Source organism: Miniopterus natalensis, chromosome 16, assembly GCF_054644295.1.
Source record: "Miniopterus natalensis isolate mMinNat1 chromosome 16, mMinNat1.hap1, whole genome shotgun sequence".
Lineage (NCBI taxonomy): Eukaryota > Metazoa > Chordata > Mammalia > Chiroptera > Miniopteridae > Miniopterus > Miniopterus natalensis.
In genome coordinates this window covers 33,351,858-33,375,576 of record NC_142096.1, presented here as the reverse complement: position 1 = coordinate 33,375,576, position 23,719 = coordinate 33,351,858, and the positions used below count along the sequence as shown (strand labels likewise).

At 45.1% G+C, this 23,719-nt stretch overlaps 1 protein-coding gene across 3 annotated transcripts in view; it reads right to left on the bottom strand.

Annotated features, from left to right (window-relative positions):
• Window positions 1–23,719, bottom strand: part of FER1L6 (fer-1 like family member 6) — a 99,215-nt gene that overhangs the window by 10,466 nt on the left and 65,030 nt on the right. Inside the window, exons 23-34 of one of the 3 annotated variants that reach the window (XM_087825184.1) lie at window positions 20,292–20,402; window positions 19,889–20,050; window positions 18,569–18,749; window positions 17,410–17,636; window positions 15,794–15,916; window positions 14,741–14,780; window positions 13,433–13,548; window positions 12,316–12,447; window positions 11,326–11,451; window positions 7,524–7,651; window positions 4,416–4,586; window positions 1,813–1,973 (exon numbers count right to left, since the gene is read on the bottom strand). In XM_087825184.1, the coding sequence (XP_087681310.1) occupies window positions 1,813–1,973; window positions 4,416–4,586; window positions 7,524–7,651; window positions 11,326–11,451; window positions 12,316–12,447; window positions 13,433–13,548; window positions 14,741–14,780; window positions 15,794–15,916; window positions 17,410–17,636; window positions 18,569–18,749; window positions 19,889–20,050; window positions 20,292–20,402 (1,678 nt within the window). Of the gene's footprint in view, window positions 1–1,812; window positions 1,974–4,415; window positions 4,587–7,523; window positions 7,652–11,325; window positions 11,452–12,315; window positions 12,448–13,432; window positions 13,549–14,740; window positions 14,781–15,793; window positions 15,917–17,409; window positions 17,637–18,567; window positions 18,750–19,888; window positions 20,051–20,291; window positions 20,403–23,719 lie in introns of all 3 variants that reach the window. The other 2 variants (XM_087825185.1, XM_016215998.2) reach the window with 2 other exon arrangements.

The window sequence follows — 23,719 nt, the reverse complement described above, 5'->3', positions numbered from 1 at the left end:
GTTCCTGTAAGGGGACAGTGATGGGCTGTCCGATGCATTTTTAAACACGCTTAAAGGTCCCTTTAAATATACTGAGACACAAGAAAAGCCAGCAAAAGAGCAAAAGGACAAAGAGGAAAAAGGAAGAGGTGGGGGTAGAGTGGCAGGAAGGGGAAGGAGGTTGAAAGTTTAGAGAACCAGACATGAGATGGGTTGATAAGAAGACCCAGAGAGTGGTCAGGGGCCTTGGAGTACAGAGCTGCTTGAACCAGATTTCTCAGAGTCTATAAGGAATGAGCTGGGCTTCAAGGTGCTGAGAGGGGATGTTTCTTCGCCAGCACCATAGGGTGAGGGCTGGGGAATCGGCACGGCCCTAACAAGGCGGTGAATGGGCACAATATGTGCTCCTGGGTGTCTCTGCCTTTTCTCATTATTGCCTGGGATTTCCTTCCTCCCAACTCCTGCTCACAGGAAAGGTTCTTTGATCCATCATTTTATCAAAGAAGGTAATTCATGATAAAACTGCTGGCAGAAGCATTATTTGCAAACATTATAAGGCAAAAATTATCGAAAGGATCAAATCTTTTGACAAAGTTTAGAATGGCCAAATGTGACGTAGGAAATTGAGCTTGTTGTTTTTTTTTAAAGGGGAGGGCACCAAAAAAATCTCTCGATAGTAGTAATTACAATCAGTAAGAGTTGATAGGGACAAACAAGTCATAGATGGACTAAATCTTTGTCATGAAGTTTAATCCCTCAAGAGCAGATCTTAACATAATTTCAGATTTTTGATGGGCAAAAAAATTGTTTCATCATGAAATATAGAATATTGACCAAGGAACTAAATTGGCTTAACAAAATATATTTTGAAAGAGAATATTTCTCAACATAAACTCATCAATATGTCATTAAAACACTATCTAAATGTCAATTAACTCTGCATGTAAGAACCTCTAAGAAGTTTTTGGGGTAAAAACAACATGGTAAAAAGAGACCTTGGCATCAGAGTGATGAGATCAACACAACAGTGTCAAAACATCCTGTGGCATGTCCTCCATCGGGTTCCTTGCATCGGAAGCACTGCACCATAATTTAGCACAATTAAGCACAAGGGTGACAGTGCAAGAATTGCTCTGTCTCATTAAAGTAGAGGTGACTTGCTTCTCATCTTAAGCTTATGAAACCCTCCCTGGGATCTTCCTGGTAGGCGCTATGATGCTCCTATGGAAAATCTCCCTGCTAGTGCTGAAATAGGAGAGTTGTTGGTATAACATTTATGGGGGTAATTTGGGTGTGTCCAGTGATTTATTGTACATAACATTCTTTTTAAGGTTATTGCCTTAAACAACAATTCTACTTATGTGATCTCTACTGCAGAAACATCAGAAATGTGCAAAAACATGTATGAGGAAGAACATGGTATCATTAAGTGTTACTCCAAAAAGTGGGCACAATGTGAATCAGTGGCACAACCATAAAAGTTAATATTGTCAATGAGTGTTTCAAAGCATAAGGGAGAATTGTCATAATCTATTAGAAATAGAAAAGGCAGGATACAAAACTATAGGACACATTTACAATTCTATGAAAATGTGATATATGGCACCCACACACGTGCACTCAGACTAAGGAACCCTACCAGCACGCAACGTGCTTCTCTCTGGTTTGGGGGGCGATAAGTGATTCGCCTTTTCCTCTTTACTTTCCTATACTTCCCCCCATGAGCACGCATTACTTTTACAATAGATGACCACTGTCCCGGCCACAAACACCACCAGAAGCAGGCTTTTCACGAGAAGAGCAAAGCCAGCGGACTGCATCGTGGGGAGTTACCAGAGTCCTCTTCAGTGAAGACTGTTTTTCCAGAAAAGACCTGGTTTCCTATCTGTATCTTCCCAGGCTGAAAGTAGGGTCCATCCAGCTTGTTGTCCTTGCAGAGCTTGGTGAGGATCTCGGTGGGTTTGGACGTGTCTCTCCAGGCGTTGTACCCTTCTCTGCCAAGTGGAGGAAAGGCGGACAGGGTGAGGCCCGGCTTCCCCTGCAAGGACACACTCACTGTCCCTATTCAAAGGGCCACCCAAGTATGACCTGTGTGATTCCCTTCAGATTCAATTGCCATTCTATACACTTGGGCTAGTGTGTTTTGTTTTCTCTCTTTTCTGGTCAGAACCTCTGCATATGATACTTGTATGAAAAGCAGGACTTCTGAATAGCTTGACATAAAAATCCTTTGCAAATTGTTTTTATTTTTTTAAAGAAATGTGCCTTAAAAAATTGAAGTAAAATTCACATAACATAAAATTAACCATTTTAAAGTGGATCACTTCAGTGGCATCTCAAACCTTCACACGGCTGTGCAACCACTGCCTCCATCCAGCTCCAAAACATCTCCATCACCCCGAAGGAAAGCCTTGTGCCCACTAAGCAGTTACCCCTTCATCCACCTCACTCCGGCCTTTGGCAAACACCAACCTGCTGTCTCCACGGGTTTCTTTGCAGGCTGTTTTTGTTTCGTTTCTGGCAGTATAGCCATTTGGCTGCTGTTTATTCTAAGAGAAAAGCCAAGCTCATTCTTTCCGTTTCTCTGCTTCTTTCCTCCGCTCTGCTTCCTGCAGCCCCAAATCATACTGTAGACTCATGACCAGGCAGAACGTCTAATGGGCTGTTTTTCTAATCAGTGATTTTCCTGGGGCTGAGTTTCTAAATCTCAACCTTTTTGTCCCTTAAAAACTAACTTTTCTTTAAAAGTTATTAACTGGCAATGAGCTGCTCTCTAAAAAGCCATGGCCAAGATGAGCTTGGATTTCTCTGCACATTGAGACCCAGGATTCATCAAAATGAACTTGTCGAAGTATTTAAATCAATCAAAACATGGCTATAAAGCAGTTGTCTTTCATTGTACTGGATACACGAGGGTCCTGGAGTGTCCATCTAAACCATGCCCAGAGCCCCACACAGGCCTCCCCAGACACAGCTGCTCTTGTCTTGTTTTAAAACATTTCCAGTGAGCAAAAGTTATAACTGTGCTAACTGAACAATTTTGCTCCCTGATAGGTCCACTGTCTGGAAATTCTTCTGAACAAAGGATGTACCACATTGGCCTGTGGCTCTCTCCCCTGACTTCAGAGCAAGAGCAGCTAATCATTTTCTGAATGGCACCCTCTCAGGTACTTGAGGGTGATATGAATACCTTGGAGGCTCATACAGTCACTGGAGTCCCAATACTGAACTGGCTTCCTGGGCTCAGAGGAGAGCAGGCCAGTAGCAGAGACGTGTCTGAAAATGCCATGGAGGAAGCAGGCACCCAGACTCTGTTCACTTGAGCCTAGATGGGGACAGCCTTTCTAGACAACCACTGGACATATAACCTAATGTCAATGGACTAATCTGTGCCTGCAGATGAATACCTACTGAATCATCAGAGGGTGAGCAGTGGCTGAAGGTGAATGCTTATAGCACAATATGTCTAATGGAATAAAGAAGAGAAACATAAATGCCCTAAAGTTCACGAAGACAAACTGATTATATCATTTTATAATAAATTCATATGCTGCAACATCATAGAGCTATTAAAATAATGATTTTGAAGAATATTAAATGATATTATAGAATGCTTATAAAGGTTAGCGAGACAAATAGTTTACAAAATCCAACTTTGGGGGAAAATAGCATAAGAAAAACACTAAAAGGAAAAACATAAAGATTTTTTACATAAGTTACTCTGGGTGGAATAATCTGAGCATTATTTTGTACTTTCTATATTTCCTATATTTTCTATAATACATATTATTTTATAGTCAGAAAAATATATTTCTAAAAGTATACCATAAAAAGCTAGTGACTGTTTTTATATTTTCCTAGCTGCAATTTATAATTGCAAGATTTTAATTTTTTCTTTAAGATATCAGATACAACATATGTTTAAAAAATGCAGCTGGTAGCCTACATTTTTATATGAAGCAGGATTCAAAATCTTTGCAAAGAGTGAGAGCAGGGCCCACGTTTCGCTTGTTTTTAAGTTGAGGATAACGCCTCAGTGGGTTTTGAGAGAATCAGCGGAGAGGCTCCATATAAAGTCCTTGGTCTATCATAAGTGTTAGTTATAATTAACTGGAATATTGGCATTTGTGCTACATTAATCATTCTTCCAGCCTCATTCTCCATTGCGGAACTCTGCCCACCAGCCCCAGCTGGCTGAGTGAACAATACAGCCCAGCCCCTGGCTCCTGAAGAGCCTTCCCTGGGCTCTGCCTCAGCTGCCTCCCCAACCGCACCCCCCTCCAGGGCAGTGGGCATCTCCCTCAATCCAGCCCTGCCAGCGTGGAGCCCATGTGAGATATGAAAGCTGAGCCTCGGCTGGCCTCCCCAGAGCAGGCCTGAGGCCACAGCCCGGGAACCTCGGACACCAGCAGTGTCTCCGCGGAGAAAGGACTTACATCTCATAGCGGCTCTGCAAGCCGCAGGAGGCGCGGTGTTTGCTGTAGAAGCGGTTCTCCAGGTCGATCCTGGTCTCGCCGATGAGGTCATCTGTCCCGATCATGTCATGGTCGTAGATCAAGACAGAGAGCAGAGATTCCTTTGGGAAGGTGGCCTGGATCTCAAATGACCTGCAGTCCAAGAAGAGGCTTGAGGAGTCAACATTTGGTGACAAGGAACATTTCCCAGCTTAGCGTTTAGCCTACAGTTCATAGGAGCACACTGAACACTCAGCAACTCACTCACTACTTAGTGAATACTTGTCTGGTTTAATTTTTCACTGAGATACAAACAATTTCCAATTCTGTTGTCACTTTTCAGTAGCCAGCAATCTCCTCTTTCATGGGCCATCAACTGCAGTCTTTAAGTAGGGTGGCAGCCAGACAGAGAGGAAAGAACCTTGGGTTTTGGTCTCAAACTGATCTCTACCCTTGGTTTCGAATCAGTCACATCCTGGCTGTAAGACTTTGGAAATTACTTCATCCCCGACTTTCGCTCTCCAGGGCGGCAGGAACCCCAATCACAGCCCAGCCGGAGCCAATTAACCCTCCCCAGAGAGAAAGGAGCAGCGAAGCTCCACAGCTCCATCGACTGACTGTCACTGCCACTGCGACTGCGACTGCGACTGCCTGAGGCAGCGGGAGCAGGCCAGGGATTCGCTGTGTGGGGAAGGAATTAGCATCTTCCACCTAAAGACATAGTACTGACTTCCTGGGGCTCTAAGATTTGGATTCCAGACGGTAATTGATTCTAGAAGCATCTCACAAGGAAGCCTCCAGCTACCTATGTCTGAGCTTAGTTGTCACCACAGCTGGTGCCACCGAGAAAGGACTTCTTAAGTGCTAACTGCCCCTGGCAACCATGACGACTCAATTTCTCTGTTCCATCTCTGTGAGCTGTGTGCTCACAGATTAACCTCTCCCGAATTTTCACTGGAGCTGTCATTAAAAAGGACTACCCCAAACAGCCGGTCACCAGGGGAAAACTAGGCTTATACCAGCTCCTGTGTCGACATGGCACGATCTCTAGGTCCGATGGTGGTTTGAGAGATGCATGGCGAACTGGGTAAAAACTAAGCCTTGTGAAACACTTAGTACCTCTCAGCTTCAGAGCAACAATTTCTTTGTTCAGTTATTTATTCTTTTGTTAATTCCTTTGTTCATTTGCCATTTATTACACATCCACTATGTGCCAGGCACCGCGGTTATTAAGAAACTGAGGAATCATCCAAGTCTGCAGACACGTGCCAGCTCAGGCTGACACAGGGTAACAGGTCCCATCAAATCCCACTGCAAACTGACTGGAGGTTTGTTCATCCATCTGTTCATTCATTCATTCATTCATTCATTCATTCATTCATTCATTCATTCATCACTCATTCATTCTACAAGTACTTATTGGGCATGAGCTCTGCACCATGCCTTGTTCTAGGTGCTGTGGACGTGGCATTGAACAGGCTAGCCCAGGTCCCTGCTCAAGTGGAGCTTATGCCAGAGGCTGTAAGGAAAAGCAGGCAAGGTGCCAGGGGTCGGGTGGAGCCTGTGGCATCCTCATACAGTGGTGGGGTCCCGAAGAGGGAGTCCCCAGAGCCTAGGTCAGGCCCAGGAGCCCGCCGCCCTCCCTGCTGGAACGCTGCAGGATGGGGCCAGCAACTTTTGTTCACGAGTCACCACTAAATACCCTTCTAGCAAAGCGACAGCACGTAGAGGGCTCCCGGAAGAGCGTCTGGGGTGCAGAGGCAGGAGAAATACCCCCTCATCCCCTGCTCCCGCTTTCCGCGCCCGTCCTGGAGCAGTAAAGCCAGTCTAATTCAGGGTGCTGCGGTGAGAGCAGCCAATGAAATGCAACTGCCAGCACTTGGCAAAATGAAGTGCTGGTTACATAAAGGCCGGATAATGATAAAGGTCACCTCTGGCCGGGCAGCAAGGGTGCCTCCCTGGCATCCTTTTAATCATTCTCACAAACTTGAACAGGAGAAATCATTTATTTCCTCATTTCCTCGGGAGCAGGAAAGCATGGGAGTCTGGTGCTCATCAAATGTCAGAGGGTCCGGAGAGACTACAAACGCGTAAATGAATTTAAAAGGCGGATGGAGATTTCACCCCACTTTCCCTGTTACTCGGGAAACAAGGAAATTACGTGCACTTACCATGTATCCGTTGCTAAAATGATTATTAAGGGAGCGAGGGGAAGCGAATGTTTTTGAGTATCTCCCACGGACTAGCATAGACAGTGTGTTTAATCTCCTAAAGGCACCGGAGAGGCAAGCGTCACTGCCGTTGCTTTACAGAGAAGGGAAACCAGGATCAGAGAGGTTAAGCCACCTGCATAAAGTTACACAGTCTGTATATGGCAGAATGAAACCTGCATCTGCTTGACTCCAACGTTAACAGCAATCAGGTGCACAAGCTCAAGCAGGAAACACGAGTGTGTGGCACACCCACTAGAACACAAGTGGGGGTGGTAGGGTTTCTGTGAACTGAGGAATGCCTGGTTCACCCAAACATACACAAATGCAATGCTTCTTAAACACTTTGCAGGAAAACAAAGCACAAGTGGGGGTACGCAGTTCAACTTTTTACTTCAGGGGTCACCTCAAATGAGCTACAAAATGATATGAGGGGAAAATTCCTTTGGTAGGTGACAAGACCAAAGGTCTGGCCCTTTCTCCTCCACCCATGCACTATGTGAACCTGAATGAGTTTCTAAACCTCTCTGGGCCTTGGCTATCTTGTTTGTAAAAAGGATACCTTTCTGTCCAAATGCAGGAGGCGGGATCTAGGAAAGATTAAGATCTAGGAGCAATCGTTATTGGAAAACCACAGGCATAAAGATCACCATATACTGTACCTACCACCTTATACCTGAAGGGACCAAGGAAAGAATTTGGTCTTTCCTCACAAAGGTTAGGTTTGGTTGGCTATTATCACAAGCAAAAGTCAGCATCTAACCTCCTGCCACCATTTACTCAGAAATACACACGTGTACACAGCAGTCCCCCTCCCCTCCAAACACAGCAGGAGCAAATGCAAAGGGGACAGTGCAGCCCCACCCACATGGCCACCGACCTTCCAAACACTGGGTTCAGCTGTTTGGGGATGTATTTGTCTCGGTCCTTGATTTCCGTTTTGCCAAGCTTGAGCACAATGTAGGGGTCGGATTTGCCATCTGGATCGGCTGGGCTAAGATTAAATGCCTGGGGAGAAGAAAGGGGAGCCCCTTGGTCGAGTGGTTCTCAGCACAGGCTGTTCAATGGGATCACCAGGGAGTTTCAAAAAATATGCCTGAGTTCATCCCCAGATTTGATTGGCCTGGGCTTTGGGATTTTTAGAAGCTCCCTAGATGATTCTAGTGTGTAGCCAAGGTTAGACACCACTGCGTTAACGTCCCCATTTTGCTGATAAGAGTTATCAACTTTGCCAAAGCTCAGCAGCCTCTGGAGTCGTCTCCCCAGGGCAAGCAGCACTTGGCACTGAGCAATGAGGAATAGGCTGGACCGGGAGGCAGGAAGCATGAACTCGAGTTCTGGTTCTGGTTTTAGGTAGTCTGAGATCCGTCTGTAAAGTCATAGGGTGGACCCCAAAGGCTCCCCACAGAAGGAGTGGTCTCTGAACCCATCACCCGTCGGTCTTGCATTTAGCACTGGCTGTTTCTGAGTAAAGTCTGACTCCAGACAAGCTGGGCATTAAACCATCATAAGCAAACACTCAATTTTTTTTAAAATCCTTGCCCGAGGATATGTTTTTATTGATTTTTAGAGAGAGAGGAAGGGAGAGAGAGAGAAAAAAAAATCTATGTGGAAGAGTAACACCCATAGGTTGCCTCCTATATGTGTCCTGACGGTGTATCGAACCCACAACCTAGGTATGTGCCCTGACTGGGACTCGAACCCACAACCTTTTGGTGTAAGGGACCATGCTCCCACAAACCGAGCCACCCGGCCAGGGCAGCAAACCCTTTCTAAGAGAAGGCGGGGTAGGGGGCATGTGAGGAATGCTACTGAGAAGATGGGGAAACTGGAGATGAGAGCTGTGAGAAGCAGTCCGTATTCGGGACTCTGTCCTCCAGGTCGGGTGGCAGAGCACACAGAGCTGTTTTCAAGGATGTTCATGATGTTGTTTAACAGCCACATTTATAAACAACCTATATGTCAACTATTTAAGGGGGAACTTAATCCAAAAGAGTCCCTTCCCCATTTACTCTCATCACATCACCCAATTTTAATCGTTCACTTAGCAGTTATCTGAAATTCATCTAATTTATCTGTTTCTTTGTTTATATTTAATACATTCTTAATCCCCTACCACCTCCAGCTACTATGTAATCTCCAGGAGAGCAAGGATACTGTCTGTCTTGTGCATTATATTATCTCCAGGACCTCGAATACGATCTTCTTAATAATATTTGTCGAATGATTGAATAAATGCATGCTAACTAATTCAGGAAAATGCTAGGTGGCTACTAAGGAGGAAGACCCGTATGTACTGATCTGGGAAAATGTCCAAGTTCTATTACTAGCTAAGGAAAGGGAATAGGAGATCATATGTAATGTACCAAGCAGGACCCTAGTAAATAAATACCTGGGTGGAGTTGCAGACAAGTGGAAATAGATATAGATTTATTTGCATATACATGGAATAGTAAGTTATTTTGGGGGGTGGAACTTCAGAGGTGGGGAGATTTTTCTTTCTTTATGCAACTTTCAAGTAGTATTTTTTACTTTCTTGGTGTTCTACTAAATTTAAAGATTTTTAATTAATTTGTGTAGTTAATTGATTAAATTGAAAAAATATCATATGCACCATTTCTCAAACTTATTTGTACACATGAGTCATTTCCAAGAGATGCATATTAATTATCTTTCCCATGAGTGACCTGAACAAGGTTTAGAAAAGGTTAGTCTAGACTGTCCTGTGAGTGGGTGTTTAGGACAAACTACTCAGCATCACCAGTGATTCTTTACAAGTACTTCCAACCTCAACATCCCTAGTGACTGGAACACGCCTGGCTCACGGTGGCCATGGTGATGATGATGAAGTGAGAGCGGCTCAACGGAAAGGTGAAATCTTAGTTTGAGAGAGCAAACCACACAATCACTATTACTAGAAATGTCAATGAAAAGCATGGACTGTCCATAATTGCAGTGAATTTGTCCTCTTGCAACCCAGGGCCGCCCCCCCACCCCCCACCCCGACTCTTCATTTGTTCAAATCCTGCTTATCCTCAAGTTCCAGCCCAAGCCCTCCCTCCCCCACGCTGCTTCCTGAGCAGGAACCTGATCTGCATTCCTGGTCTTTGTCTAAAGGGTACTGGACACATAAAAGTGTGCTGGAGATGTTTGCTGAGTGAATCAATAAATAATGATCCTTCCCCAGGCTCTGTAGTCCAAAAACTTTCTCCTTTCCTTGTACTGCTCATCCCTCTATTTCTGGGGTCCTCAAACTCTGTCCCATAGAACCGTAGTTCTGCAGGGTTTTCTGTAGAGGGAGAAAAGGGGTTGGGCAATAAGTTTAGAAAATGCTGGAAAGATTCAATAGTTAGATTTCTTTGCTTCTGGAATTCTCAGAGCCTTGAATGTGCTAATGTGCTTTGTGAACCTCAGGGGTCGGTGAACGGAAAAAATATCATATGCACCATTTCTCAAACTTATTTGTACACATGAGTCATTTCCAAGAGATGCATATTAATTATCTTTCCCATGAGTGACCTGAACAAGAGTTAGAAAAGGTTAGTCTAGACTGTCCTGTGAGTGGGTGTTTAGGACAAACTACTCAGCATCACCAGTGATTCTTTACAAGTACTTCCAACCTCAACATCCCTAGTGACTGGAACACGCCTGGCTCACGGTGGTCATGGTGATGATGATGAACTGAGAGCGGCTCAACGGAAAGGTGAAATTTAGTTCCCCTTTAGCCTTAAGAAGAATTCGTTTTTGTTTTATACTTCATTTATGGTTTTTAAAACAGGGTGCAGGCAATGTAGGCAAAGGGTTAATATAAAATAGGGCTACCACAATCTAATAAAATTATGGAAATCAACTCCAAGTTCTGTAGATGAAAACAGATACACAGACCATAAAGGTTCAGCAGACAATTGCTTGGACTGAGAACCAGACTTGGCCCTGAGCTTCCTGGCAATGAGGCCCCAAAGTTTCACAATTAAAGTTTAGTGCTTGCATATTCAGAAAGTAGGGCAGATAATGTTTTTCTCGGAAATACATTCTAAATGAAATTTCTGACCAACACGGTGCAGAGGCATAGTCAGGGGGCGGATTTCTCAGTGGCAGCAGCCCTGTTCGGCTTTCTAACAGTCTTGCCTGTGAATTCCTGTTTCCGTCCTATTTGGCTTTCTTCCCAGTCAGCAGGCAAACTCAGAGAGCAAATAAAGCTGCACATATAAAGCCTGGGAAGCCAGCAAGTAAATGTCCAAGTTACCAACCAGACTTCATACACCCTGTTGTGGACTGAATTGTGTCCTCAGAATTCATACGTGGAAGCCCTAACCCCCAACTTGACTGTATGTGAAGACAGGGCATTTAGGGAGGTAATTAAGGTTAAAGGAGTCTTAAGGGTAGTGCCCTAATCCATTAGACTAGTAGCCTTATAAGAAGAGGAAGTGACACCAGATCTCTCTCTCGCCCCCTCTCTCTGAATGTGTACACAGACGAAAGGCCATGTGAGGAAGAACACAGCAAGACTGGCCATCTGCAAGCCAGGGAGAGAGGCTGCCCCAGAAACCAGCCCTCATGGTACCTTGAGGGTGGACTCCCAGCCTCCAGAGCTGTCCGCTATTTAAGTGAGCCAGTCGGTAGTGTTTTGTTATGGCAGCCCGAGCAGACTAAGCCCCTCAGAGTAAACGGGGATTGCTCACCGCCACGATGTACACCCTGATCAGGACTTTGACGGGGTGGTTGGGTGGAATCCCTTGCTGGATTCTCAGCTGCCCGCTGTCCTCAGTGCTGGGATCCTCGGGGCTTTTGTAAATGCAGAAAGAGCCCTGGAACCACAAAGCACGACCCGTTGAAAGAAGATGGTCATGTGCACCACCAAAAACCACAGAGGGCGTAACACTGGGGAAAGAAGCACAGCCTGGGGCCTGCCAGGGGCACTCCTCTTGCCCTCTGAGTGTCCTCGGGAAATTCATCTGAGCTTCTTCGTGGTACGTTAGTGAATCGGTGTTGGCAGAGTAGCACCTCCCCACAGGGCTGTTGTGTGAGGAGCATGAATAGGAGCGTCAGATGGGATGCTGGGTGCCTTTGACACGTGGGCGCTGAGCTAATGCTTTCTCCCGTTGTCTCATTCAAGCCTGACTGCAGTATTTCAATTTTCAGATGCTGTAACCAAGGCTCAGAGTGGTCAAGCACTGCTCAAGATCATGAAGCTAGTTAGTGTTATTAACTAGGATCAAATTCCACATCGGCAAACTGCAATGCCCATGCTGTTTCCAACACACAGCACTGCATATAAAGGGCCCGGCATGCAGTAGGTTCATAGTAAGTGTCAGCTACTATTTGTGATGCTGACGCCACACCTCTGCCAGAGGAAGGGTTTGTGTTGGTAGGTTTGCCTAACTTAAACAGTTGGTAAGTTAGGGGTGGGAAGAGCAAAGTAAAACTCGGTGATTCTTTTAGGTAACAACTCTCTCTCCTTATATTCCACTAAGCTGAATTACAACCCTCTTCACTGGCCATGAATGAAATCTCTCAAAAAGACTGGGACTTGTGAGGCTCTAGAGAGGACCTGGTAAAAAGATGTAGGATTTCCCTTACACACAACCCAAGGCACAATCCATTAACAGAACTGGGTTGTGCCCAACATTTGTGGACAGGAGAGCCAAATAAGAGTTAACTCTGGAACTTGCCTTAAACTTTCCTATGACTCGGTCTCCATCGAGGCCATGGTCATCCTCAGTAGACTTGCCTCTGCAGAGCTCAAAGGTTTTCACCCAGTCTTCAAAACTGTTGAACTCACTCTCAAGGTCGCCGTCATATATCTGTAGGGAGAAGGGGGTAGAGCGTGTGCAGACAAAGGAAAGAAGGCCCAAAATTTATTCAACGAGAAATGCCGAGATTCTCTAAAGCCAGACTTGATAGAGGCCCCTTGGAAAAATCTAGAGGCTGCTGTTAATTTTAATTTATCCTGAGCAAAATAAGGGATGTGCTTGACTCGGCATTTCTGGATCTAACTATCCCTCTAAAATTTATAAAACCTTTTTGATAGACTTTGAAATTCCAAGAAATGCATAGCCGAGCCAAAATTTTTCAAATATGAGAGTATAAATATAACAAACATTTTAATAGCTAATTGATGTCATTGGTTTTTGGGATGTAGACTAGCATATTTTGAAGGCATTCAAAATATATGTTTATTAAGCATCTAATTCTTAACACATATAAAGTGATTAAATATTTGTTTTATTATAATGCATATAGGCAAGAGTTTTCCAAGTGGGAAATTATATATGCACTTTGGAAATGCAAAATTGAATTGAGTTTCAGATAACATAATGAAATCACCTATTCAAATTTTCTATCAAAATTACTTATTTGTTATCTAGATGCATAAGTTCCATCTTCCCAGCTTTCATATCCATCAATATGCCTCTAGCTAATAGTAAACGGTCTGACTTTAGTTAAGGTTAAAACTCCTGTTAATTCGAGTCCACACATGGCACAATGATGACAAGCTCCAAGAGGCGAGCCAAGGAGAACTCATGCACGGTCCATTACCTTGCCGGGCGCAGGCTAACCAGCGTAACTTATGCCCCTTTGTAGTATGAGGTTGTAGAAAATGGAAAATCAGCAAGCTCCATGATCTTGGCCTACATGCTTATTAAACCTTATTTCTTTACATCAATTATTATAATAAAGACAAAGTAGATGAGATCACGCAAAGGACAAGGACTGACTGAAGCATCAACAGAACCCCCTTCTGAGCTTCCCACCCCATCCCTGGAGGCAATGGCCGTGTCTACACACCTTCAAGACAGCCAGATTGGGGATTTCATCTTCTTTGGGTTTCTTCTTGAGCATTTTGTCTTTCTTCTTCTTTGGGCCATCTTCTATATTCACCACCACCTCATCTGGTTTTGCCTCTGTGGATATTTAGTGGAAACTGTTAGACTACTCATGGCTGTTAAGATGGGAAGAAAAAAGTCAAGCTCCCTCTTTCCCTTTGTCGTGCTATGTGTCATATGCTTGCAGGACAAAGACTCTAGGACTGCTAGAGTCTGTGCATTAGAGAACTAGAGGAAATGTCACTCACATAGTAACGCAATGCCAACAGATCTCCTGGGGCCAGACAAGTGTGATGGCCTGGCCTGGTATATGTAAGAATTCCTTATGTGGGAGAAATAATTTGCTCAGCCACCCAACTAGCAAAGAGCAGACTCAGGATGCGCTGACTCCAAAGCTTTGAGTTACATTCCCTCATAGAGCTGTTTAGGAGCTTGAGATTCATCTATTTAATAGCCTGAGGCTCAAATATGTTAAAGGTCTTGCACAAAGTCACGAATATAGTTAGAAAGGTTACCAGGTAATGTTTTAGGAGTGGGCTCTAGAAATAAACTGCCTGAGACAGGTTTTAGCTCTGCTATTTTCTAGCTCTGTAAACTTGGGCAAATTACTTAACCTCTTTGTACCCCTGTTTCATCATCTGCAAAATGAAGATAGCACTGCTTACGTCATGAGATGGTCTCCGACTAAATATGCTAATTAGGAGTGGCCTGAGGAACTGAGCTTGACTCTGGTTTTCCCACTTCCAATCGGTGTCACCTGAAACAGCTATGTCCACTTGATGTTACTGTTGTTTTTAGGCCAAGACCTTCTGCTGATTTGAATTGAGTTTGAGGTCATTGCTAATCCCAGGCCTCTTTCGTTTGATTTCTGCCAAACCAGGTCCATCCAATCCTTATAAACCGAGTTTTGGAAGCTAAATCCAGTCACCTCTATTAAAGTTTATCATGTTGGTTTTGGTCTGTCATCCCAGCTCACTTCTATTTTTACTCTGCTACTTCTACATTAAGATTGTCAATGTAGGGACATGAGCCAAGGGGTTGATTTCAGCACTGAACTAGATTCAGGAGACTTGGGATCTGGTTCCCAGCCCAGCTCAAATCAGCTACGTGACCTTCTTAAAGTGTTGTCATCTTCCTGAGATTGTTTCCTCACTTAGGAAATGAGGGAGGGGAGTACAGCTCTAACCTGCCTCCCATGGCTTCCATTTTACAATTCGCTCACCCAAATGACCTTATTCTATGTTCAAATGTCCCCAGAACAGCTACTTACCTGTATTGCCTTTTTTCTCTTTGAGATTTCTCTCCTTTTCCTTTGAGAAAAGACAGACACAAGATTATAGACACTCCCCTGCCTCATTTATTAATCCCGACTGCTGTGAGTTCTAATTCAATGATCTCAGCCCTCTGCACTCTCAGAGATGCCATTTTAAAAGAGTATTCAAACAGTCCCTAAGTTAGCTCTCAAGTGAAGCCTCACTCTAAAGACCTGAGACCTAAGGACAGCAAAATGCCCTGTCCTAGAGAAAAGATGCCCACGCATGCTAGGCAAGTGCCAGCAACCTCCAACCTCCCTCCTTTGGTCTGTTTATTTAACTATATATCAATCTTCATAGATAGTCGTAGGTGAAGAAACGATGGTCTTTCCAAACTCAAGAATCAAATACTTTCTATTCAGTTACGTATGATGACATCTGATTAATTTTTTCTTTCCTTTCTTACTCAGGGGTGAGATCTCTTACCAAATTCAGTCACTGAGCTCTGGTTGAATCTCCAGGTCCATTCCCCACTGGTTCTCTAGTTTTTAAACTCGATTCCCTTTCTGGTTCCATGTGCATGCGGCCCTGCTCTGGCAACGCGCTGATCATTCCCATTTGCCAAAACCTACACCTTTGCCTTTACTTTGATAGTTTCCCATATGAACTTAGAACCCTGCCAGAGGCCTGGAGCCCTTTGAGCTGGGTATCTCCAGGTGTACCTGAAGCCCCCATCACTGATGCCCACCCATCCAGGACCCCATTTCTCCTAGCTGGACCTCCCTAGGTCTGAGTGCTAGACAGATTCTCCGGATGCCATGCTCCACTGAACATCCTTCCAGCATTTACAACAGAGCTGGTGTCCTAGGGCCAGCTCCAGCCAGGGGTGGGGAGTTAGCAATTCTGGGTCCCTGGTCCTTCCAGGCTTTGAACCCTTCTGCAGTTGACAAAATCACACCCAAGTAGGGCCTACCTATTTAAAAGAGGGGGTAATGTGGGACTGGGAGGGTGACGGTAGAGACAACTTTCTCATCCAGTCCCTTGATTGTCACAGCAGGGGGAATCTCTACCTTCTGTGCTTCCTTCAGGGAGGCATAGTATTTGGACCACCAGTCAATGACGTTTTCAGCAGATTCATCCGCTATGGTCCTCTTTCTCCTTTTGGTAGACCTCCGGGAAGGCTTCCTGGCATCCTGGCAAAAGATGAAGACAGATTGTTAGTTAGACCCCATGGGGCTGCTGGTGGCTGACAGGTTTCCTGAGGAGAACACACAGGTGCACTCTGGGAGGTGCGTGGAGGTGTTGGCAGGTCTTGTGCTTGCAGCTCTCTGCACCACTTCAATGAACAGAAGTTTAATAATCTGCTCATTCATTCATTTATTCGGCAAGCATTTATTGAACAGATGTGAGACACTGTGCTTGACTTTGGGGATGTGAAGGGAATTAGACAGAGTCTCACATTTGAATTCTACATTAGAGTTCAGGAAGCGAGCCAGGCTTATAATACAGTGTGGTAGAGTGGACAGAGCATGAGCTTCACACAGACCTGGGTTATAAGTCATTAGGCAATTAATATAAATCTGGGGCAATAATACCTGCCTGCTTTACTGTTGTGAGGATTAAATGGCATAATATAGTCAATTCTCCTCTGGCAACATTTCTGATTTGAATGGGTGCAAATAAATGACACCTACAACATAAGCGATGGGGTAGGAGAGGTATTGATACATGTTTGGCAGAAAGGCCATATTTATTGGAGAAGACAGTTGTCCCATTAGAGGAGGCTAGCTATGAAAACATAACATGTACTCAATATCTTTTCACTCTCAGACATTTCTTGAGTCCCTACGTATGATGTATCAGGTACTCTATCAAATGCAGGGAATACAGAGATGTTCTAAAAACTATCTTTGACCTAGTAGGGCACACAGTTCTATGGTGGCAACAACCACTTAAACTGAAAATTCTAACATAAAGTGGCGGATGCAATGCTGGTGTGAGATATAGGACTGCTCGAGCTGTCATAGAGGGTCACTTGAGCCTGGAGGAGATTGGAACAGCCTGAGCAAACATCCATTAATCTATGTTACTCTGTTTTTTTTATTTCAGCCTTTATCATTTATTGGGCAAACAATCTCTTAAGACTTTCTTAAAACTACTTTCTCCTTTAAGTCAGTTGATGCCCAAGATATTGTACTTAATTTATGGCACAGAAAGATAAATCACAGTCTTGACTATGGTTCTTTGATACATGTCCATCTTCCCTTCCAGAATTTCAGCTAACTGGGCATGAGAAGTCTCACTTCCCTTTAGAATTCAGAAGACACACCTTTTTGTTCCACAAGACCTTGTACAAAATAGGTTTGAAATATCTGTGGGTTGGGTCCAGATGCAGAAACCATTGTCTTTCCAGGCTAATAAATTGACAAAAGTTTCTGTTCAATTAAATATTACTGTCCCATTTGACTAGCACTTTAATTTCGTATACATTGACATATCTGATTCTACAACAGTGCTGTGAAGTGGGTATCAATATCCCCATTTTACAGATGAGGAAATTGATGCTCAGAAGCATGAAGTGGCTTGCCCCTGGTCGCACAGCTAGTAGGTGGGAGGATTAATATCTAGAGACTCGAACACAAACTCTAACGAGCCTTGTAAATATGAAGAAAGGTTATATTCTGACCTTAGCTTTTCCATCCTGTGGTTGCTCCTGGGCTGCAGGCGTGTGTTCAGATGCCAGCACAGGGGATGAGTCGGGGATGTCAACCAGGCTGGCCTGCTGAACCTGGGCAGAGTCGGGTACCACTGTGGCAGGCGGCTCAATGTCCACATAGATGTGATCTGTTGGGGGGTCCTGAGAGGAGGTGAGGGGCCCAGAGGGCTCAGTGGCTATTAGAGAATCTGAAATAAGCAAAATGAAAGCACATCATGTCAGGCAACTGTACAGGGAGTTCATTTCAGGGACCCAGTACTGGGTATCAGACAGATCTAGATGCAAATATGGCAAGTTCCTACCATCTCTGAACTTCATTTTTCTTCTTTATAAAATGACAGTGAAAATACCCATGCCACTGGGGTCATATATGAGATCAGGATGCCAGGCATTTGGTGCCCAATAGGTAATCAATAAATGGTCGCACTTATTATGGATCTTCACAGTAATTTTAATGAGCGGAGGTCATTTGTCACAGCCTTGTTTGTGGAAATGGGGAGCGGAAGGCAGCCTCGGCGTTTAATATAAGGGGAAGGAAAAGCAACGTGGGTAGGTGCAGCAGGCAGTGCTAACAAGCTAACACACACACAGCAACACGGCTAGATCTTAAAGCACGGCTTTGAGTGAAAGAGTAGGAAACTAAATGAAGGTTATAGCACCATTTCATAAGCGTAAATCAAATGGATTTACATTTTATAAGAATGGGTGGGGTAGGGCTTACACTGGGGAGGGGAGTGGAGTGGAGATAGGGAATAGGCATGGGGGGTGGAGGGTGTAATGAGAAGCTTTGAACAGACCGATGATAATTATATAGCATCAACTGAGAAATGCAGTTAACTCTGTGCACCTGAGATCCAAAATGGAACAAATTAAATAACATCGAGCAAAGAAAAATGTCAGGGAGTAGAGGCAGGAGGGAGCTTGAGTAATATGCAAGGAGGGCTTCTCAGGAGTTGGCCCTGATATCATTCTTAAAGTAAGAATCTGGCAACTCAAGAAGTAGAGGTGACACTTAAGGAGCAAATTCTTCAGAAAGATCCAGTTGATTGGGGAGCATCTTTGTGCAGGTCCCATAGCAGGCACCAAGGCTTTGCAGTCTGTAGCCCAGAACCCAGGAGGAGCTTCCTACCTTGCCCAGGTTGGGTTCCATCGACCTGTGAGGTAAGGGCAAGGGGCTCCCTGGATTTACACAAGAACTGCTTCAAGCAGTTGATGGTATAGGTGCCCACCAGGGTGCTCCTCCCAAAAGCTCTCCAGTCCACCACAGAGATGCTCAGGGGTGGGTGCAGCAGCTCATTCTCAGGCAGCTCCTGGGGGGAGAGGCCAGGATGAAGTTAGAGCACTGTCTGGGCTGAGCCTGGCTGCTGGTGCCCTGCCGACCTGTCTGGGGGCAGGGCCAAAGTAAGCCTATCACCCCTCCTCCCTCTGTCCCTGTCTTGTCATTCTGTTCTTCTAGGCCACCCCTGCAGCTTGCCAGAAGTCTAGACTGTGCCTTCCCAAGCCAAGGAGTAATTCCCCCAAATGTGAAGAGCTGCACTAGCAGTTCACTCCAGGGTCAAACTGCAAAAACGACACACTTCCAATGGCAGTAGTTGTCAATTGTCTTACTTTGTCATTTCACCAGGAAAACTCTCATCTCAAATGGATGTTACTCAGGCCCAAGATAAAAAAGGGAGCCTTTTAAAATGGAGCTGAGGGTGAGGGGCCAGTGTGCTGCCCACTTGTTTCCCCAGTGCTCACTACCTGCCCCCCACCAAGCTCAACAAAGCTTAGTGTGAAATGTTAGCACATGATGTACATTCTTTAATCCTAGTCTTGCTGATTTAGCATGTGTGTCCATCAGCACTGACTGGGCTGGGCAAAGCAAACTTCACATTTACTTCCAAATCAGAGCAGAAAAAGCATGTTAAAATACTGAAACAAAAGCACAGATGCCAAAGAAAATCACTTTGGAAGCATAAATTCACATGTAAACCACTGCCATTTTATGCGCAAATAATTTTTTAAAATCCAACTGTTAAAATGAGTTTTGTGAGGGTATGTTCTCAGCCAGTGGTTCTCAAACTTTAGCATGTATCAAAGGGCTTGTTAAGCCAGAGCTGTCTGGGCCCCAGCCCTCAACAGTTTCTGATGTAGCAGGTGTGAGAATTTGCGTTTCTTAAAGGTCCCAGGTGATGCTGATGCTGATGCTGATGAATGGATGGGGGGCTGCACTTTGGGAACCACTGTTAACCTGATTTGATTTACTGTATGATCTAACCAGGAACCTTTCCAAACAAAACTCAACAACAAAAGTCTATTTCATCTCCTTCTGAACGTCTGCCTTCTCACTAAGTTAAGCTGTCCTTCCTTATAGCCAGTGGGCACCCAAACTCCAAAACATCTCCCCAAGCCCAGTCAGTCTGTGGGAATGAGGGGTACAAGCAGGTGGGAAACGGGGTGCCCGCACCACTTCGAAAGCATCCGCCTGGACGCTGAAGTTCGGGTTGTTCTTGTAGCTCTGGATCACGCAGGACTTGACTCCCCGGCCCCCGCACTCGATGAGAACCTGAGGACGATCCACCGAGAGCAGCTGAACCTTCTTCATTTCTCGGACTCCCCAGAAGAGAACCTGAGGAGGGGGCCAGCAGAGCTGTCACTCAAAGGCCCGGGGAGCCAGCCTGAGAGCCCACATGCTGCCCCCAGCCGGAGGGTGCTCTCCCAGGAAAGGCCTGTGCGGCCCTCGAGGGCCCCGTCTGAGCCACGACGTCTCCTTCCCACGCCACAGTTGCCCTCAGACACTGCACTCCTGTATCGCAACGACCACGGCCCTTTAGTCCCCATGATCAACCTGCTCCTTCCCTGCGCCGTACCTCCACTCGGTATTTACTCAGCACTGGCCGAATGCTGGCGGGCACCGGGTAGACCTGGGTGACATCTGGTGGGTCAATGGGAGGCAGCCCTTGCAGCCCAGATGCAGGGACCTACCACAAAGAGCAAGCGCTGGTTAGAAGGTCAAGGACAGGCGAGGGAGGCTAGCAGAGCCACACAAGCACCTCACCCACAGCCAGTCATTATTCACCGAACCCCCAACCCTCCTCCCGTCTGGCAACTGTCAACTTGTTCTCTGTATCTACGAGTCTGTTTCTGTGGTGTTTGCTCATTTATTTGGTTTTCTAGATTCCACTTATAACTGAAATCATATGGTGCTTGTCTTCCTCTGAAGGGATTAAGAAGTACAAAGTGGCAGTTATAAAAACAGTCACAAGGATGAAAAATCCAGCATAGGGAATATAGTCAATAATATTGTAATAACTATGTATGGTGTCAGGTGGGTGCTAGACTTATTGGGGTGATCACATCATAAGTTATATAAGTGTCTAATCACTATTGTGTATGCCTGGAACTAATATGATATTGTATGTTGACTGTAATTGGAAAAAAAAAGTGACCCATGAATAAAAGGTATGCATAGGCAGACGGATTTTATTTCAGTAGAAAGACATTCTCGTAATTAAAATATCTTAATTCCTTGCCTTCAGATACAGGCAGACCGGATAACAATCTAGGCAGGACATGAAGAATGCTGGGACCGGGACGTGTAGTGGGGATGTCAAGGAAGAGCACACATGTTCTCTGTGTAGCTGGACTTGGTGGTTGGTGGAAAGTAGAGAATTAGGGAAAGAGGGCATTTCTGGGACTGTCCCACCCCAGTGACATACCTGTGACTCACGGATGAGTCTGAGTTGCTTTTTTAAAAAATCTTTTCCCTCATTCACCTGTTATCACCATCAGCCAAATAATATAACTGATTGAAACTGTTTCCTCCATAAAAAATACAGTCATCATTTTAACAAAAGCAATGTTTCCAGCTTAAAATGCAATCAAGATGATGCATTTTACCACAATTATTTATTAATTGAAAAGTGCATTCATTCACAAGGCTGACCCTCATTTAGTGAGCACTTAGCGATGTGCCACAAAGTTACTAGGTTAATGAGCTCTCAGTAAGCTCACAAGATGGGGGCGGAGGGGGAGACAGGGAGCTAGATCCTTGAGACCTGATAAAACGACATCGGGACTGCAGCAGTGGACTAGGGAAGGGGCTCCGAGCAGAAGCTGGCCCTCTAAAATGTAACTATTCCCCATGTTGCACTGCTGCCAGAGATTCTTGGTTAATCGAGTAGAAACCACGTCCAATCAGTGAAACAGAAAATGAAGCCTTTTGGAGGCAGACCTCCAAGGATTAGAGATGTCATTTCCTGTGCATTCGGAGTTAACAAAACTGCAGGAGAGCAATTGTGCTTTATTAAAATCTCACACAAAGGACTTAGAAAGTCTACTAAGGAAAAGGTATTTCTCCTTGTGCAGACTACACAACCCCCGCCTTTAAGATCTGGCTCAACATATACATCTTTCAAGAAGCTGTCCCTGACTTGATCCTGGCTTTTGGAGCCGTTCTCCTACCCTTCAGCCCTTGGAATGTAGCATATCCTCTCTAGAAACTTAGTGCAGAAATTCGTGGACTGAGCCTGGACACCAGGCTCTGCTGTGTGACCCTTCATGAATCCCTTTCCTTCTCTGGGCCTCAGATATTGGGCCAGATGACCCTTCGAGCCCCTTGGAAGCCAGTTGTTCTATTAAACATTGCTTTGGAGGTTCTGCTCACTGGGGGTGTTTGTCTGACTTGGTCAAGAGAAAGTGTTTGTTTACTTCATTTCATTCATCAGCCCTCCATTGGTGTTCCACAACCAGTGGGTTCTTAATAAATGTTTATTGGCTGCCTGACACATTAGCTCCGTCTGCCCGAAAAAGCCTAATTGCTCATCACAGCCTGCAAAGCACAAACATATCACCATTTCTTTTTCGCAAACATACTCTAGTTGGCAATGGCAGATGTGGTCAATTTAATTATAACAAAGCTCAGAAAAAGCAGACAGCAGACACCTCGAATGCCAAACAGGCTCAAGACAATGAAGGTGCAGAATGAACCAGACCAGATAAAGGAGCTGGGAAATAATGAGGATGCATGGCCCATGCTGCCTGGCGGTGAAAGGTGAGTGATTCCCCTGCAAAACATCACCTCGCTGAGAAAGCTAATTGCCCCTCGAGCTCCAGAGGTAAAGGCACAGAACCGCTGGGATGGTGGCCTAGGATGGTGCCTCTGGGCGTGGTTTTTAAAAAGTTCCATACTTTTGCTTGCTCACCCTGGGGCTACTGAAATGTCGGCCTGGGAAGCTTTGTTCCACGAGTGCCTGAAAGATGCCCTTAGTGTTCAACACAGACCTTGAAGCTCACTACATGGTGGAGATTAAACGACTTTGCTCCCAGCTAAGCTGAAGTGCTTTCACAATGAAATGAGTGGGCTGCTGGCTTATAAAACTACGTGGTGTGTAGTTACTCGGTGCACGGGGCCAGGGGAAGACAAATAATTGTTTTGAAGGCAAAATGGTAAGAATCAGGGGTGGGCAGGATAAGTTGGCCCCAAAGCCAGATTGTCCTAACATCTCTTATTCTGAACTTTGATGGTAACTTTTTTCCTTGGTAGAGGGAGTGCAGAAGTTGGGGTGGGCAGATTCAGGAGACATTTCCAAACGGGATAATCGCACGACTAAAAGTAGAGGAGTACATCTGGGTGGTGAGGTCGGGGAGCTCGGAGTAGCCTGGCAGAAAGGGGTCGTAGTGTATGCAGAGTGCCATGATGAAATGTGAGGCCGAGAGGGCAGCTTGAAGCCAAATTTTGGGAGAGTTTAAATGCCAACCTATGGAAGTCTGACATTCTCCTATGGGCCAGGTTGTTTTTGTTTTCTCATGAGCTACAAAGAGTTATCATGCCCCCCCAAAAAAAGTTTCATAGTCAAAAACCTTTGGAAATTACTAGATCTTCTCGGAGTCTTCACCATGGTAATGGACATTTCCAATCCCCACGAAGGGTATAATATGAGGCAGTTCCCAAATTTTCACTTATTCAGAGGGACTATATTTGGCATTACAAAAAGCAGACTTGGGGAAATGTTTCCAAGGTACTAAAAAGCAGGGAGCCGCTGATGGTTTCTGAAGAGGAGGGTGTATGGTCCAACTTGTGTTCTGGAAGGACCCTGGATGAAAAAGTGAACAAGAAAACGAAGGGAGGCTATGCCAGGAAAGAGGCCAAGGTGACAGTCCTGAGGGGAAATAGAGTCTGTGAGAACAGGGAAGGGGGCGTGGCCTGGCTATGGATGGAGAAACAGAGTGAAGAATTAAAGCTGAGCCCAGCCAGGCGTGGCTCAGCGGTTCAGCATCGACCTAGGATCCAGGAGAT